The sequence below is a fragment of the Macaca nemestrina genome, chromosome 6 (assembly GCF_043159975.1).
Source record: "Macaca nemestrina isolate mMacNem1 chromosome 6, mMacNem.hap1, whole genome shotgun sequence".
NCBI lineage: Eukaryota > Metazoa > Chordata > Mammalia > Primates > Cercopithecidae > Macaca > Macaca nemestrina.
In genome coordinates, this window is record NC_092130.1 from 112787443 (window position 1) to 112806430 (window position 18988).

General features: G+C 38.8%; 1 protein-coding gene across 7 annotated transcripts in view; it reads right to left on the reverse strand.

Annotated features, from left to right (window-relative positions):
- The window catches only part of LOC105499461 (importin 11), a 229150-nt gene that overhangs the window by 22686 nt on the left and 187476 nt on the right, over nucleotides 1-18988 (reverse strand). For 5 of the 7 annotated variants that reach the window (XM_011772019.3, XM_011772017.3, XM_011772018.3 and 2 more), the window contains one exon: nucleotides 10403-10487. The exons of 1 other annotated variant lie outside the window; for it this stretch is intronic. In XM_011772019.3, coding sequence (XP_011770321.2) covers nucleotides 10403-10487 — 85 coding nt within the window. Of the gene's footprint in view, nucleotides 1-10402; nucleotides 10488-10569; nucleotides 11094-18988 lie in introns of those variants that run through there. One more of the 7 variants, XM_011772020.3, reaches the window with a different exon arrangement.

Below are 18988 nucleotides of genomic sequence, written 5' to 3' on the forward strand. Positions count from 1 at the left end.
TATTTTATGTATGTAAATAAAATATTTGGAAGGACTTATCACATAATGTTAGTAAAGGTTACCCAGGGGAATGTTATTTCACACCATAACATTCATTTTGTGGTTTTAAAATTAGTACAGGTTACTTTCATAATGAAAAAACAATTTCTTCAAAATGGCAACTTCCACATGCAGAACAATTCTTCAAAAAGTTAAATTTTTCTTCCCTTGAAAGACAAGTCCCTTATATTAAAAGACCGTAAGTATTACTCAATAATTATTGAGAAAAAGCAGCAGAAGAGAAAAACAGGAAATAGGAAAAACTGCCATGAAGACAGTCTAATGTACCCTGGCATGTTACCTAAGTTACTAAAATAAGTTCTCCCAAATGAGACCACATTCTTCATTTACAAACCTGAACATTTTATTTACCTTGAGCCAATACCACGTTGCCTATGTTTCCAAGTGAACACGGGCAAAGTTACTGAACTCATGATGATTAAGGCTTTTAGTAACAATTCAAGTAAATAAGGGAGATATAGTGAGGATGTCTGCTATGCAATACTCAAGAACAACACTGACGTCAGCAGGCAATTAATTTGAAATCTCAGCTAAAAAAATAACCAACACAATCATCACTTTATTTAGTTCCAAAGGCATTTTCAAGGGAATTTTCTTTTCCAGTGTTTTTGATTACCATTATGTAGCCTTCTATGAAGGATCTTAACCTCTATAATCTGAAACTATTTTTTGATTAACATTTTAGCTCTATCACAGGAAGAACTGCTACCTTAGGGGGATGCCTGGCTATCAATTTGTATCTTTACTGAATCGCAGTTGGATTATTTCAATTTATTATTTCCTATCTTCTTGGATTGTTTTAATGTCACTTTCAACTCTGCAGTTTTTAGGACCTGAATTACCCATGGCCACAGTGTACTTCTAAGACTTGAGACAAGTTTAACATTGAGCTTGTGGGCCTCATTTATAAGGAAAGCTATGTTTGATTGACAATTTTGAAATATTTATAGGTAAAGTTATATGTCCTAGAATGGCTTTTTGTATGTTTCAGTATCATCTAGAAATGAAAATAAGGATGTATCAACAGCAGTACAATAGTCAGTTAATCAAACTTAGAGAAGCAGGTAGAATGTGAGCAAAGGATAGATAAAAACAAGTACATCTTTCCATTTTAAGAAACTGGCCTGGTAATAAGCTAATGATATCTAACACTTTAAAATACTATGTATGTACTATTGATCAAAATACCCTAGAAGATAGGTTCTTAGAGGAAGTACTGATTATAAAGATCAATGGTTTTCACATGTTAAGCATTCAAAAATGTATGTGGAATGAATACAAAAGAAAAAAAAATTCATTTTGAAGATGCTAGTTCTATTGCCATTATGTATTTAGTTGTGCTATGGTAGCAGGTAGGATTATTTGATTACTTGATCATTTGATTATTATCACTTGATTATTTGATTATTTAACTAACAGTAAACAGAGAAACACTTTTAATATTGTTAATTTTGTTAAGTCTTAAAAGAATGGAATGTGAGGATTTGTACACATTTTTATAAACTGGGCCTTATGGTAACCAGATTTGGTGCAAATATATGTGATAAGTGATAACCAACATACAAGTGACAACAAATTAGTGACAACCAAAAGACAGACATGGATAAAAATTCATAGTAAAATTGCTTTCTCATTGCAAAGTGAGAAGCAATAATTTGTATTCACTATTCTTCAAACTGTTATTCAATATATAGCTGGCTTTTTCCCATTATCTATCTACAAACTTTGTAAAGATCATCATGTGCCAAAGGATAAAGAAAAAAACAAAATTATTTCAGTAATTTTTGAAGGAAAAAAAAGAATCAGATGGCAAGCAATAAAGTGACATGAGTCTAACACTAACATATGAGTACCTCTATGTTAACGACTATAAAGCATTCAAGCCTATGCTTTTATTCACTCAAACAGTACCATAAAAAGTATCCAGTAATATTACAAGTACCTAATCTATTGCGGCCACTGTGGCTTGGTGGGCCAGGGGCAGCCGGTGGATGCCAACAACTGGTGTTGCCTCACCCATGACTGCTGTTATTCCCTCCTGAGAGCTAGGCAGTGCTTCCCTAAATGGAACTGCTACAATTACAGTATCACCAATGGCCACATCCAATGTGGTCCCAGGAGCAGGTGCCACAGCAGACCCACACATGTAACTATGAGTTGACTTCATATTTGCTGCAGCAGCTGGACACACAACAGTTAGAACCTCATTTTCAGGAGCAAGCTTTGCAGTCACGTGCTCCCAGATCCCTGGTGACACCAACTAACATGGCAGTCTAATGAAGTGCCCATCACCTCACCCAGCATAAACCCAAACCAGGGAGACACTGGTGACAGGTAGGCCTAGGGGCAGGCCCAGCTCTTCTCCAGACTGCTCCACTAGAGATGTCAAAATGACACAATTGTGTTGTCAGCCCTACATCTCAGTTCTGTCTCCACACTGGTCTAGGATTCCTTGAGGGTAGGGACTGTGTCTCTCATTCATTCATCGGTTCATCCAGTCATTTATCCATTCAGTAAACACTGCTGAGCACCTGAGATACATCGCACAAGCTGTTAGGCACTGGGAAGCTTCTATCAATCATATACATGGGCTTTATTAGAGGGATTTGATCTTCCATGATTGTGAGAGCCAGTAAAACGTCTAGTCCATGGAAAGCTGTTTCTTTTTGTGCTGGTGATGCTACAGCCTGAAGTCATATGGCCCAAGGGACAGGGCAAAGTGAAACTGCAAGAAATAGTAGAACCTATATGAACAGATGGGAACACCCTTCAGCCTCTCATCACTTACAAGTCTTCAACTTTGCTGATGAGATATCTTCTAAGAGAAGCCAATGTCTTCATTATGAAACTAGGCATGTGCCTGGCTCTGAAGTAAGAGAAACTAGAGAGGATGTGGCAGGATGTGGAGTTGCTGCACTTCCAGCTGCTTCCCCACACCAACATGGTGAGCCAGTAGACTAGTGGCAACATGCATTAGCTGCAACATCACACTCTGCTGACTTTCTGACTAAAAATCATATGAGGCTACATAGTGTTTGAGTCCTACTAAATAACATTCCAGAAAAGACAAAACGATGGAGACAGTAAAAACACCAGGGGTTCAGGGGAGGGAGGGATGAATAGGCAGAACACAGAGGATTTTGAAGGCAGTGAAACTCTTACATATGATACTACAATGGTGGATATACACCGTTATACTTTTATTAAGACCCACAGAATGTACAATACGAGAGTGAGCCCTAACATAAACTACGCATTTTTGGTGATGTGTCAATGTAGGTTCATCAGCTGTAACAAATGTAACACTGTGGCACAGGATGTGGACAGTGGGGGAGGTTGTGTCTATGTGGTGGACACGGCATATATGGGAATTAAAAAGGCAAATGCAAAAGCTCAGTGGAGAGAAAAGGGACAAAAGGGCTATTCCAGATGGAGGACTAGCATGTAATAGAGGCAGAAACCACATAACGTGTGGAGACAAGTCACTTGGTTTAGCCAGTGAAGGAGACAGAATGAGAATACAGGACAAGGTTTAAAAGGAGGCAGACTGCAGAGGTCTTTCTTAAAAGAGTGTCAAGGGGTTTAATTCTTACTCTAATGGTTTTCAACCCTGGTTGTACACCAAAAGAACATGTGAAGCTTTTAGAAAATATGTATGCCTGGTTCCCAGGCCCCCAGATCCAGTAAGTCTGAAATAGAGAGGGTGAGGGATATAGCTTATACAAAGGTAAAAACAGTAAAGAATGCGGGAGTCTAGGATTTAAGAGGACAAAGTAAGGAAAAATTGTAGGGCTCCAGAAAAAGTTCAAAATAGATCTACCAAAAGAAAAGGAATGCTTAGTAAGGAAGAAGAGACCATGAGGAGAGAGAAATGTTGGAGTTCAAGGTTTGGGGTCAAGATGTGGCAAGAGAGGCCAGGAGTGGTGGCTCATGCCTGAATAATCCCAGCACTTTGGGAGGCCAAGGCGGGTGGATCACTTGAGGCCAGGAGTTCAGGACCAGCCTGGCCAACATGGTGAAACCCCATCTCTAACCTAAAAATACAAAAATTAGCTGGCAGTGGTGGTGCACACCTTTAATCCCAGCTACTTGGGAGGCTGAGGCAGAGGTTGCAGTGAGCTGAGATAGCACCACTGCACACCAGCCTGGGTGACAGAATAAGACTCTCCAAAAACAAAAAATAAAAAACAAAAAAAGAGATGTGGCATGACAATAGAAGCGATAGATGTTAACTGTGCAAGTTGAGAAAAAAAAAAAAGCTCTCAACTCATAACCTCAGTGGCAGTGCATGTAAGCTGAATACAAAAGTATTTTCAACAATGCTATAATTTATCTTGATTACTGAATGCTATAAGGTAAGGATTCTCAAAGGGTAGTTCTGAAGCCACCAATATGATGATGAATTATTCTCATATTATTATTTGCAAAAGGAAAATGTATTTTATGCATACATTTAAAAATTACTGATATTTAATTAAGAACATCACAGTACCTTATCAGTACTAATACAATTCTATTTTTATAGTAATTCTGTTGAGGTTTTCTAGAAGCAAATGGAAGAAGGCAAAAGAATCAATCTACTGGTTTTCAGTGGTCAGGTTTTTAAACTTGACCCCAAGCCACCCCAAGCCACTCCCACCCCAAGCCACTACCACAGGGTGCCCTGTTGACATTATATTTGGAATAAAGATTTGCAGAAAACCTCATGAAATGTTTTCAATTCGTAACAGTGTCACTTTCCTTCTGACGACGTATTCTAAATTCTAATAAGTGCAAGTCTAAAGAAACCTTCTAGATCCAAAAGTTCGATAAAATAAAAGTTTTCAGAGAGTTGATGAGTAAACGAGGGGAAAGCAGGGAGGGGGAAATGAGGGCTATGTCTCTGTGCTCTAAGAGAAAAATGTTGGCTATGTGTAGGCTCTGATAGCAGGACAATTTCATCCTCACAGTGCAGCACTCCTGTCCATCCTTGATCCGGTGTGATACTTGCCAAGAGCAGTAGAGAAACCGTAATCACTAAGACAGTACAAAAGCCATGCTCAGGATTTGTTTTATTTGGCATGAAACTTAGGATGTACTTATAAATTTATGAAATAAAATGCAACTCAACCTAACATATAGTTTACTTACATATGCTAGAGCCTAGGCAGAAGACTACGATGCCAAAGCTTGCCAGAGCCGCAGTCTACATATACATGGTTGCATTAAAAAGCTAAGTAAAGCTGCATATTATGTTTGCCATATATATGGTCCAATTCAAAACACATTCAAATGATAATGTACACAATATTTTTTTTTTTTTTCCAGACTGAGTCTTGCTCTGTTACCCAGGCTGGAGTGCAGTGGCACGACCTCGGCTCACTGCAAGCTCCACCTCCCAGGTTCACGCGATTCTCCTGCCTCAGCCTCCCCAGCAGCTGGGACTACAGGAGCATGCCACCACGCCCAGCTAATTTTTTTGTATTTTTAGTAGAGACAGGGTTTCACCATGTTAGCCAGGGTGGTCTCGATCCCCTGACCTATTGATCTGCCTGCCTCGGCCTCCCAAAGTGCTGGGATTACAGATGTGAGCCACCGTGCTCGGCCCTGCACAACATTTCAACTTCAGTGGTTTGTAATGAGACATAAGGGTTTTCCTTTCCTTTTTTTCTTTTTTGAGACAGGGTCTTGTTCTGTTGCCCAGGCTGGAGTAGCAGTGGCATGATTTTGGCTCACTGCAACCTCCGTCTCCCAGGTTCAAGCAATCCTCCCACCTCAGCCTCCCAAGTAGCTGGGACTACAGGTGCAAGCCACCACGCCCAGCTATTTTTTTTTTTTAGAGGTGGGATTCAGCTATGTTGCCCAGGCTGGTCTTGAACTCCTAGGTTCAAGAGATCTGCCCACCTCGGCCTCCCAAAGTGCTGGGATTACTGGCATAAGCTACCACGCCTGGCCCAACTCTTCTCGTTCTGAATGAGCTCAACTGGTAACAGATTTGCTCATTAGCTTGATTCAGCCATTCTGCAATATACACATATTTTAAAACACCATGTTGTATACCACAGATCCATACAGTTTTCATTTGCCCATTAAAAAAAAAAAGAGAGAACAAGTAATAATAAATATGAAAAAATAGGGAGGGTGGAGTGGTTCATACCTGTAATCCCAGCACTTTGGGAGGCTGACAAGGGAGGATCTCTTGAGCCTAAGAGTTTGAGACCAACCTAAGCAACAAAGTGGTACCCTGTCTCTATAAAACATGTAAAAATTAGTGTAGTGGCATGCACATGTGGTCTCAGCTACACAGGAAGCTGAGACAGGAGGGTTCTTTGAGCCCAGGAAGTCGAGGCTGAGGAAACCATGTTTGCACCCACTGCACTCCAGCGTGGACAACAGAGCAAGACTATCTTAAAAAATAAATAAATACATACATACATAATAATAATAATACTTTGTTAGCTGGTATCATAGAGTTGCGAGAAAGCATTAAAGTGCTCAAAACTAGAATTTTGAAATTACAACTTATAAGTGACTATAAATCAGGTTTCAAAAAATTACAAAAAACTTAAGATATTAATATATTAGCTCAAGTCTTTATAGTAAAGGTCATGAATTATTCTACTATAATAATATACTGGACAGAAAGGAAACATATATTAAATGAAATGCTTGAGCTGCATTTGCTACTGTAAGTATTATTTCACTGCAATCAAAGGTAGAGACAGAGGCTGAATGAAAAGGGAGATCAAAAGTCTGGACAGCTTAATAGCTTTCCTGAGTGTAAATTTCATCCTTATTTGAAATAAAACATAGAGAATTCTCAGAAACCTATGGAAAATTATTTGGCACATTTCATATAATATTAATCATCTGCCTTTCTGAACTACAATCACTACTGCTATTCTCTACCAAAGCAGCTGCTGAAACACAGACACCACATTTTAGGGACTACTTTAAGACAACAATGACAGTAAGCCAATCAAATTTTCATTTATGTGACCTTGGAACTAAGCAGCTGTGTTTTTCTTCCTAGTAAATAATTTCATTTTAAAATGAGAAAAACCTTTGTTGTTAATTTTTTTTTTGTAAAGAATAATTCATAACCATTTGCCAGCAAATACTTACTCTTTCCCTTTGAAAAAACAACCAAGATATCACTGGATAGTTCTCAAAAAATGTCTAACGTTATAGACAACACAGTTCAAGAATGACATAATTACTGAAAAAATACATTAACTTATAATTCTAAGAGACAAGGGAAACAAATTTTATTTGTTTAAAGTTGTTGGAAAATTAGCATGAATTCATAATTAGATTTATTAAATGTTACAATACACAATCCGAGCTTCAGTCAAAAACTGCTGTGGTATCCTCAGCATATCCAAGAGCAGTGGGTATCCAAGAGCAAGACCAAGGTACTAGAAATCTTACTAGAGATGACAATATAAATCTATATTAAATACCTACTGCAGTAAATAACTTCAAATAAAATCAGTCACTTAAAAAAATAATGGTTGTTCTATAAACCAATACTACATATAATTAGAATGACAAAGTGGGGGTGTGAGTGGCAGAAAGACAAATGTTAGCCTATACTTAAAGGTTATTATTACTGTAGGTGAAAAAAAAAATACTTTCCATGTATTTAAGATCCCACATAGGTGAGGGATGGTGGCTCACACCTGGAATCCCAGCACTTTGGGAGGCAAGGTGGGCAGATCACCTGAGGTCAGGAGTTCGAGACCAGCTTGGCCAACATGGCAAACCCCGTGCCTACTAAAAAAACAAAAAAATTAGCCGACAATGGTGGCACGCACCTGTAGTCTATTCTATGGGTCTTAATAAATGTAACGGTGTGTATCCACCACCTGTAGTCCCAGCTACTTGGGAGGCTGACGCACAAGAATTGCTTGAACCTGGGAGGCGGAGGTTGCAGTGAGCCGAGATCATACCACTGCACTCCAGCCTGGGAGACAGAGCGAGACTCCATTGCAAAACAAAAAACAAAACAAAACAAAAAACCACACAACAGTTTAATTTCAAAGGAATATAGTCATACATTGCTTAAAGATGAGGATATGTTCTGAGAAACGCATGGTTAGGCAAGTTCCCTGTGTAAACATCATGGAGTGTGCTTACAGGAATCTAGATGGTACAGCCTACTACACACCTAGGCTATATGGTATAACCTAGTGCTCCTAGGCAACAAATCTGTACGGCACGTTACTGTAGCGAATACCGTAGGCAACTATAACAAAGTGGTATCTATGTATCTAAACACATCAAAACACATAAAAGGTACAGTAAAAATATGGTATCATAATCTTATCGGACCACTACGGTATGCAGTCTGCTGTTGACCGAAATGTTGTGTTGTTGAGCAGTGCATGACTGTGCAGCAGGTCCTTGCTAACATCATTTCATTATAACTTTGATAAGAAAAACAAATAGATTCGGGCTGGGGCCACTGTCTGTGTGGAGTTTGCATGTTCTCTCCACGTCTGTGTGGCTTTTCTCTGGGTACTCCAGTTTCCTCCCACATCCCAAAGATGTGCACATTAGGTAAACTGGCGTGTTTAAATTGTTCCCATCTGAGTGAGTGTGAGTGTGTGCAAGTGCACCCTGTCAGGAAATGGTGTCCTATCCAGGACTGGTTCCCGTCTTGCACTCTTAGCTGCTAGGATAGGCTCCAGCTACCCACTACCCTAAAGCAGAATAAGTGGGTTGGAAAAATGAAGGAATGAATGAATACAAATTATGGTCATACAAATGCATATAAATGCTGCTGTATGAAAGCTTTCAGCAAGCTCGCCAGATTTGTTCTTTTTGTTTTTGAACTGCAAGGTAGTAGGAGGTGCTCCTTACAATTTTCACTTTGCAAACATTTATTCCTTGATTTAACTTACCACCACAACCATCATCACTCACTGATTCCCCAAAAAAGGGGGAAAATAATTTAACTTGTTTTTATTAATATTTCTTAAATGTATGTACAGCTCACACTTACTTCAATGTTAAATATTAGAAGTGTTTTGGATCTTCATTTAGAAGTTTGGTGATGTTTTTTGTGACCAGAAATATGCTGTAGGAGCTTCTTGTTTAGATTAGCCCATGGTACAACTGGTTTCATTATATGTTGTTCTGTTTAAAGTTACAGTTTCCAAGAAACTATCAGTGATGTTAAATGAGGACTTATTACATGTATAAACATTGTTTTGGGGGAAGAAAAGGAATGACATTAAGAGTTTTAACAGTAATTTTTCAGTTCACAGGCCCTGGAAATTTGCTAATCCAATTTCTGCCACTTTTCACAGATGAGGCAAAACGGATCTACAAAGACAAGGTGACTTGCTCAAGGTTACAAGTAATAGTACAACAAGGACTAGAATTCAGGTCTTAAGAATCCCTGGATGTTGTCCTGTTCTCTATACTATGTGCTAGGGAGATGATACCTAGCGTAAAGCAAAGTAAAATGAGTTAAATTCAAACAGTTTAAAAGAAGAGCATTGCACATGCTCTAAGAGCAGTGCGATGTTAGCTATAAGCTAAGGATGAAGCCATTGAAGGCTAACGTGCTGTAATGCAAGGTGTAAATACAATGATCAGATTAAAACGATAGCTAACACAGAGTAATTACTAGGTATCCATAACCATTTTAAATATTTATTTATTCTATCTATGAGGCAGATACAATTGTTTTCATTTTGCAAATGAGGAAAGAAGGTATAATAAAGTTAGTTAAATGATGAGGCCAGAAGACAAGAAAAGATTCCAAAAGAAAAGGGGAAAAAGTTTCCTATGTACCTATTTTATATTCACGGTCAAAATAAATATTTAAACATTCAAGATTATATATAATTTTAAAAGGCAAGATATTTTAGGTATTTCCTATTTTTTTGTTCTTTTCCCCTATCAGATTGCTCTGGTGAGAATTAGTGGTTTTTACTAGTTGTGGTTAATTTAAGGGCATTTTTATAAAAGCCTATGATGCAGGTCAGCAAAAGTTCATGTGAAGATCTATAAAACAATAGGCAATGCAAGGAAATTTCAGCACATCTCCTCAAAACAGAAGAACACACATTTCCACTTAAATAAGGTTTGCAGGTCACAAACTTTCCACAAGTAAAACACTAAATCATCTGCTCTGCAGTAAGACAAGCAACAGTTATTTCAGATGGAAAATTATCCTTAACTTTCTGTACTAGGAATAAAACGTATCTGTTTTAGGGTACACTTTACATTAATTTTGTAACATGGGATAGATGGATAGATATATAGCTGGATGGACAAACAGACATTTCTGAACCTACAGAAAATGATAATATATGGTTCTTCATTTTTAGAAGCTACTTTTATAACTTACCATCTTTTTCCTCTTATCTTGTTCTGTGGGTGGTTCTTCATCTTCTGTTACTTTTGGTTCCTCAAGATGAGACATCAACATACAGCTATAATAATTTTTTAAAAAACATGTTTTAAATAAAAAATATCTATAATACACTTAAAAATAAGCCCTTAAAATCACTAAGAACGTGAATAATTCTATGTTCTTAGTTTCTCACACCAAAATGTGAGAAAAAGACTAGACAATTTAGATTTAAAATTTAACAAAATTTTTGAATTATGAAAAGATATGTCACTATAAAAAGGGCCACACTAGAACATTTTACAGCATTTTACTTGGGCATTTCAGATAGTAATTTATTTACACGCAACTTCTGAAACAATGAAACATCAGCTGACAAAGTAATGCATGCATACCCTTTATATGTTATTAAAAAATGACATAAACTCTTAAAATATACTTCTTCTTCCCCAAAATTTTCACATCTACAGAATTTTAAACATGCAATAATTTAGATATCACAAACATATTAATTATGTAACAATCTACCTTGTGTTCCAAATGACATTACTGTGCTATGAGGAATCTGTCCCTGATAGCACTTGTACTTTCTGGGTAGTTACACATCATTTATTTTGAATATCTGCACCGTGCTCTTTACTATTAGCAGAGATAACAGAAACAGTTTCCTGTTCAGTCAACAATGGTTCTAGGGAGACCAGAAATCAACAGTCTAGTGAATCAAACTGATGGAACAAACCCCACAGTTTCCTAACTTGTAACAGGAGAATTCAGTAATTTATCAACACGATCATAAGTTCTTTTTTTTTTTTTTTTTTACCCCGAGATGGAGTCTCGCTCTTACCCAGGCTGGAGTGCAGTGGCATGATCTCGGCTCACTGCAAGCTCCGCCTCCTGGGTTCACACCATTCTCCTGCCTCAGACTCCCGAGTAGCTGGGACCACAGGCGCCCGCCACCATGCCCGGCTAATTTTCTGTATTTTTAGTAGAGACGGGGTTTCACCGTGTTAGCCAGGATGGTCTCGATCTCCTGTCCTCGTGATCCGCCCACCTTGGCCTCCCAAAGTGCTGGGATTACAGGCGTGAGCCACCGCGCCCAGCATGATCATAAGTTCTTAACGAATAAACAGTGGCAAAGAAAGTTTGGGTTCTGTTGCTTTGTAGCAAGTACAGGTGAAGGACAATTCCTGACTCAGCTGTGTAAATAGCTTTTCACAGAGAACTAACACAGGTGCTGATACCAGAAAACTTGATCAGGCTCATTCTTGCAGTGGAAACAAGTGCCTTTTGTTTCTATTTCCTATCATTAAAAAAGCAATGTTTGGAGTGACTGCCTCTGATTCAGTTAGTGCCCACCGGTGGGATCAAAAAGAACCTCAGGCTAGAAATAAGAAGTCCTGAAAAATGGCAGGAACTCAATTCCTAACTCACTGCATGCCCTTGACCTGGGGCTGCAATGCTTTTGTCTGCCATGATATAATACAGTGTAGCACAAGTAGCTGGCCAATGGACTCCGACACAAAGTGAGAAAATTACACTATTCTATCAACCCAAAAGCTATTTAATAAAGTGAAATGTCTTAAAAAGGTCTACATCCCACTTTGTATTTTAGAACTGAATAATATGGGGTTCCTTTACACTAGTCAATTTATGTCTGTTGCAAACTTGAATTCTAACTGCAATGACTATGGATCTGCACGAAAGCATGCTTTATTTTGCATCAAATTCTTCCATTGCTTTCCAAAATCTGTTAACTTACTCATATAGTGAATGCTCTGTTCTGCCTTCCCTAAATTAAAAGATTTATCACCCTAAGACAGAACAGCGGTGCACACCTGTAATCTTAGTACTTTGGGAGGCTGAAAAGCCCAAAGTTAAAACTGTCCTGCAGAAAAATTTCCAATTAAAAGTCAAATCTCATTTTGTTGACAAAGATTAAAGATAGACAATCATGCTTTACATAAAAGACATGTAAGAATTAATAGATGTCTAATAAACTAAAGTGTGTAGACTGTGCATGCAGTAATATACTAATAAAAATAGTAAACCCAACAGTTTAAAATAGGAATGACTAACATGAATATAAGTGGCCACTCCTCCATTCTAAACTCAAGGCAGAAATCACCGAATAGATCCAGGCACTCCAGCCTGCTAAGTAAGAATCTTTCTCAAGAAGAAACTTCAACCAGCTAAACAGAACCAACAGGTGTTAGCATGAAAAAAGTGAAACCTTTTAAGTCATTTCCGGGTTTAAAGGTACTTGTAGTAATAATACCTTTCATTTAATTTATACAAACTCTGCCCTAAGTAATTCAGCCATTTTACAGATGAGAAAAAGCTGAATTTACAAACATTCATTGAGCACTGATAAACAGTATTTTTCCTCAAAATTTTTGTTGTCTAAATGAATTTTTCACTACTTCAGGGTATCAAATTTGGGTGCTTTAAAATTGCCTTTATTCTGGCACCTGAACAGAATAAGTGCAACTGTCTAAAAAAAGCTTAGTTCCACTCTACCTGGAGCCCATCTGTGTGCACAGGAGGGATAGCTGGAACAAAGGCCAAGTATTCAAGTCATTTTCTTAATGTCCAATATCAGCAATTCTCAAACTTGAGCTTTCAGCTCAACCAGCTGAAGGGCCTTGTTAAAAGCACAGTTGGGCCCCACTCCCATAGTGTCTAATTCAGTAGATTTTGATGGAGCCTGAGAATCTGCATTTCTCACAAGTTCCTCTGTGATGCTTTCTCATCATTTCCTCCATAATGTTGATGCTAACGTTGCTGAGGAAGTTGTGAGGGGCACACACTCTGTTAACCCCAGTCCTATGTTAGGCCAAACCACCAATATGCTTCCTATTTATATATATTTTTTTACCTCTGGCCTCCAATAAATTGTTTAATAATGATTTTTTTTTTAACTGCTATGTAACTGACTTTCAGCTAGGTTTATATAAGAAATGATTTACAGGCCGAGTGCAGTGGCTCACGCCTCTAATCCCAGCACTTTGGGAGGCCGTGGCGAGCAAATCACTTGAGGTCAGGAGTTTAAGGCCAGCCTGGCCAACATGGTGAAACCCATTTCTACTAAAAATACAAAAATTAGCTAGGCGTGGTGGCACGTGCCTGTAATCCCAGCTACTAGGGAGGCTGAGATGAGAGAATTGCTGGAACCTGGTAGGCAGAGGTTGCAGTGAACCGAGATCACTCCAGGCTGGGCAACGAAGCGAGATTCCATATTAAAAAAAAAAAAAAAAAAAAGAGAAGAAACAATTTATGGGTTGTTTCACATAAGACAAAACTGACACTATTCAGTTGGGCTCTGTAGTGGACACTCTGCTTGTCTATATAATCAGCCTCTTTCCTAACTGAACCCTGAATCTGTCCAGTTTTCCTCTTCTTCCATGCTACCACTATTTCAGAAAAAGTTGATCCCAGACCCCCAATGCCAGTAGTTCAATAATCAGTAATGAAGATCCCATCCCCCTGGTCAATGACTACTTTCAGCAGGGGCATGTTTAAGGAATTCTGGCCAATTAGACATAAGAAGACATCTACTGCAATGATTTCCAGATAAGGATTGCCTCGATCTGAAAAAAGACATAAGGAAGAAGATTACTTATGTGTCAGTGGCATTGTCATGAACTGTAATGCCTAGAACTACTTTTTATTGATGAGGGATGCTAGCCTGCAGATGAGGTTAATGCGCTGAGGGGACGGAGTAGAAAAAACCTGGGGCTTTGATGATGTTGCTAAGGCCACAGTCAGCTAATCCCGGAGTCACTTACCTACAGTTGTTAGGGTATCAGAAACAACTAATTCTTTATTGTTAAAACAAGCAGTCCTTTTATAGTCACTTATATAAATACTAATTAAAAATGCATTTCAGCCAGGTGCGGTGGCTCATGCCTGTAATCCCAGCACTTTGGGAGGCCAAGGCGGGTGGATCAAGAGGTCAGGAGATCGAGATCATCTTGGCTAACACAGTGAATCCCCAAACCCCGTCTCTACTAAAAAAATTAGCCATTAGCCAGGCGTGGTGGCATGTGCTTGTAGTCCCAGCTCCTTGGGAGGCTGAGGCAGGAAAATCACTTGAATCCGGGAGGTGGAGGCTGCAGCCACCGTACTCCAGCCTGGGTGACAGAGACTCCGTCTCAAATATAAATAAATAAATAAATAAATAAATAAATAAAATGCATTTCTGGGCTCAGGGCATGATACCCCAATGAGAAGAAATATGAATCTCCCTCTCCTGTGTTAAATTACATTTAGCCTAAAGCTTCTTCCTCACATATTTTAAGTTCAGCCTGAACGTCTCTTTGTACATAGTAAAGTGTAACCTAACTGGAAGTGTAAAGAGATTGTAACCTATTATTGTACCAATCAGAGTTTTAGCCAATCATAGGTGGCCAACTGTTGAACCCATGTTCAAATAAGGCAAATGCTGAGCTGTAACCAATCCAGCTGTTTCTGTACCCCATTTCCCTTTTCTGTACCTCACTTTCCCTTTTCTGCTCATAAATATTGTCTGACCAGGTACAGTGCTGAAGACACTGTGAACCAATTCTGGTTCTGGGGGCTGCCCAATTTGTGAAGGATTCTTTGCTCAATCAAACTCTGTTAAATTGATTTGTCTTAAGTTTAACACCTGATAAACCTACTTCCTTCTACTTGAAAATAAGAGCCATGTAATTCCTAATGTTTCTTTTTTTATCCTGGTAATTAGAAAGCATATCGCTAAGTTTTATAGCCTGATGCCACAGGTTTCCCCAATCAAGGTTTTTTATTTAAATCCCTTCAATCTATGTTAATAGTTTCCTGTTATGATGAGCATGCACTTTCTTATGCGCTGTCTCAAATCCTCTTACAGTCACTAGACTGAATATAAGCAACTAAATATTGTATATTAGCAGTAAAGACAAAGTGCCATGAAGAAACAGAGAAAGATGGAATAAATTCTTTCTATAAGTCTGGAATGCAATTTTAGAGGTAGATTTTTGCTAAAGAGGATAAGGGCTTGACACACCAAGAAGCAGAAATATTAGTCAAGCCATGAGTGTAAAAGTGTATGGCATGTTTGCAGAATGATGAAGAACCCAGGGGGGCAAGAGAAAAAGCTGGCGACTGAGTCAGCACAGAATAGAGCCCCATTAACTTGATCCTGTAAGAAATCTGGCTTTTAAGTGGGGCAGAATGGATCAGAGGGTGGAAACTGAAGCGAGAGAGACTTCCTAAGGAGGTCACTAGGATCTACACAAGTTAAGGTAACATACAGATGTCAGAATTCCAGAACCAATGTTTCTTCTAGTATTCTCCATTCCATTCTGAAGAGCGGTCCAGTGGGTCAATGTATTGAGTGAAGGAGAAAAAAGTCCTTTTAAAAGCCTAATTTTAACTTTTAGAATCCCAGGTTGTTCTACTGGTCTGAGACCACTCACCAACATCTACACTGCCAGTCTTCCTCCACAATGGACCAAAGTGACCTTTCTAAGTATAAATCTGATTATGTCCCTCCAGTGTGGAAATCACCAGGGGAGTTCCACTGACTACAGAATATAGAATAGTTTCAAATAAGATTATTAGCTATAAAAACCACAATTTATGAGTCATTTTCTAATCAAATTTTAGTGCCTCTAGGCTTCTTAGAATGCTGGCTAGATTTTATTTATTTATTTATTTATTTATTTATTTATTTATTTATTTATTTATTTTTTTAGAGACAGGGTCTTGCTCTGCCACTCAAACTGGAGTGTAGTGGTGCAATCACTGCTCACTGCAGCCTCAACATCTCAGGCTCAAGCAATCTTCCCATCTCAGCCTCCCAAGCAGCTGCTGGGACTAAAGGCGTGTGCCTGGCTGATTTTTAGTTTTTTTTTTTTTTTTCTTTTTAAAGACACAGGGTCTCACTATGTTGCCAGGGCTGGTCTCCAACTCCTGCGCTCAAGCGATCCTACTGTCTCAGCCTCCTAAAGTGCTAGGAATACAGGTGTGAGCCACCACGTGGGGCCGCTAAATTCTTTCTTCCTTTTTACTTCCCAAATCTTGGCAACGGATTGTCAATTTCATTTCCCAATATTCCTTTCAACAAAAATATTATTTAAGGAAATAAAAGAGAAACACTCGGCTGGGCGCGGTGGCTCAAGCCTGTAATCCCAGCACTTTGGGAGGCCGAGACGGGCGGATCACGAGGTCAAGAGATCGAAACCATCCTGGCTAACACAGTGAAACCCCATCTCTACTAAAAAAAATACAAAAAACTAGCCAGGCGAGGTGGTGGGCGCCTGTAGTCCCAGCTACTCGGGACGCTGAGGCAGGAGAATGGCGTAAACCCGGGAGGCGGAGCTTGTAGTGAGCCGAGATCGCGCCACTGCACTCCAAGACTCCGTCTCAAAAAAAAAAAAAAAAAAAAAAGAGAAACACTCTAACTATACAAGCAGAAAGCAAACAAGTCAAATCTCTAGCCTCATTAGCATATTTTCTTGGCTTAATAAAAACTCTAGCCAAAAAAATAATACAAACAAAAAACCAACCAAACCACAAACCCACCAACACCACCCCAACAAATAAACAGATTCATCAACTCTCAAAATGGAATTCTTCTTTCTTCCAAAAGAATGCATTTTCTGTACAACCCTGAAGAAATACCAGTATCAGCATTAACAGGCAACTGTTGACTATCTATCTTGGAAGATAAACTTTTCTAACTTTAAAAAAAGAGGGATCATTAGAAGGGAAAATAAAAGCCCATTTCCATTTTTTCCGCACAAAATGTTTTTTAAATTTTAAAATGCCTGTTCAATATATTATGAGGACGAATCAAGGTATAAAAATAAGCACAGGCTACAGGTATAAGCACAACTATTTTTAAAAATTGTATATGCATGTGTACGTCACGTCACCCAAACTGTAAACACCTTTCAACACTCTCTAGCCATACCTACCTGTCCCCATTTCCTGCTAATCCTTCCTCCAAAATCTATCTCAAATTCACGTCATCACTGCTCACCAAGATAAGACTACTTTAACAGCTACCTAAATGGTTTTCCCACTTCCACAGCAGTAGGTTCTCAATTTTTACAGTGTATATGAACCATCACAGTTCCTGTTTGCAATGCAGATTCTACTGTGTGACCCCCAAAAGATTCTGATATTATGAGTCTGTACCAAGGAAGGAGAATCTGCATTTCTAACATGCATCCCAGGTTGTTCCACTGGTCTGAGACCACTCACCAGCATTTACCCCCTCTGTCGTCCTCCACAATGCATTAAGGTGACCTTTCTAAGTATAAATCTGATCATGTCCCTCCAGGGTGAAAATTACCAGTAGACCTCCATTGACTACAGAATACAGACCACAATTCTTTGTATTTCACAAAGGTTACTTAACTAGTTGGCTCCAATCCACTACATATCGTTAGGAATGATTCTCAGTTTCCCTGGACTCCTTTCTCTCTTACACCTGGTATTGCTCCATTTGTCCCTGTCTCCCCTTCTAGGTTGTGGGCTCTTTCACGTCAGAGACTCAGTTGCTTCCTCACACTGCACAGTGCCTGGTGTAAACAGTTTGAATACAAAGATGATCTGTCAACAAGGCTTTCTTAGTGTGATGGCTAATTTTGCATCAACTTGACTGAGATACTGAGTGCCCAGCAATCTGGTTAAACATTACTCTGGGTGTATCAGTGAGGCTGTTTCCGGATGAAATTAGCATTTGAATCTATAAACTGAGTAAAGCAGTTTGCCCTCCCCATGTGGGCGGACCTCAGCCAATCCACTGAAAGCCTGAATAAAACTCGGACTAGATGAGGAAGATTTCATCCTCTGGCTGCTTCAAGCTGGGACACTACTTCTTCCACCTTCAGAGCCCAACTAGTTAAGTAATCTTAATGAAATACAAACAATTGTGGACTGTATTCTGTACACAATGGAGGTCCACTGGTGATTTCCACACTGGAGGGACATGATCAGATTTATACTTCAGACTTATACCATGGGCTCTTGTGGGTCTCAAGCTTGCCGACTGTAGATTTTGGACTCCTCAGCCTCCATAATCATGAGAGCCAATTCCTTACAATCAATTTCTTTATATATATACATATTTTGTCTCCTCTTGATTCTGTTTCTCTGGAGAACCCTAATACACTACTGATGGAGGTGAAGGAAATAGAGTTATCTTCCTTTTTTTTTTTCCAATTCACTCAGTTGACAGACTATAATAAGAATTCAACAGAACCAGAAAAATTAACTTTTTTGAATAAACTGTTTAAATAAATAGGAAGGGGAAGCTGAAATCTAAGTTAGCTACATAAGTATGTACTTTATGTTTCTCACGCAGGCATTTCTGAAAGTTTATTTATACCTTAGAGTCTCATGGACTGTAATTTATAGAACTCTATGTAATTCACAGAATTACAAAGTAGGAAGATTATTTTAACAGAGATCTAGTCTAACCACTCGTAGAAACAGAGACAGAAAAGTGTATCTCTTGGTAATTTATTTCTCAACTGTGTTTCTATATGCAAAGTACCACCCAGAGTAAAAAGAAATCACCAAACAATTCTGCGGATAAAAGAAACAAGTGGTCAG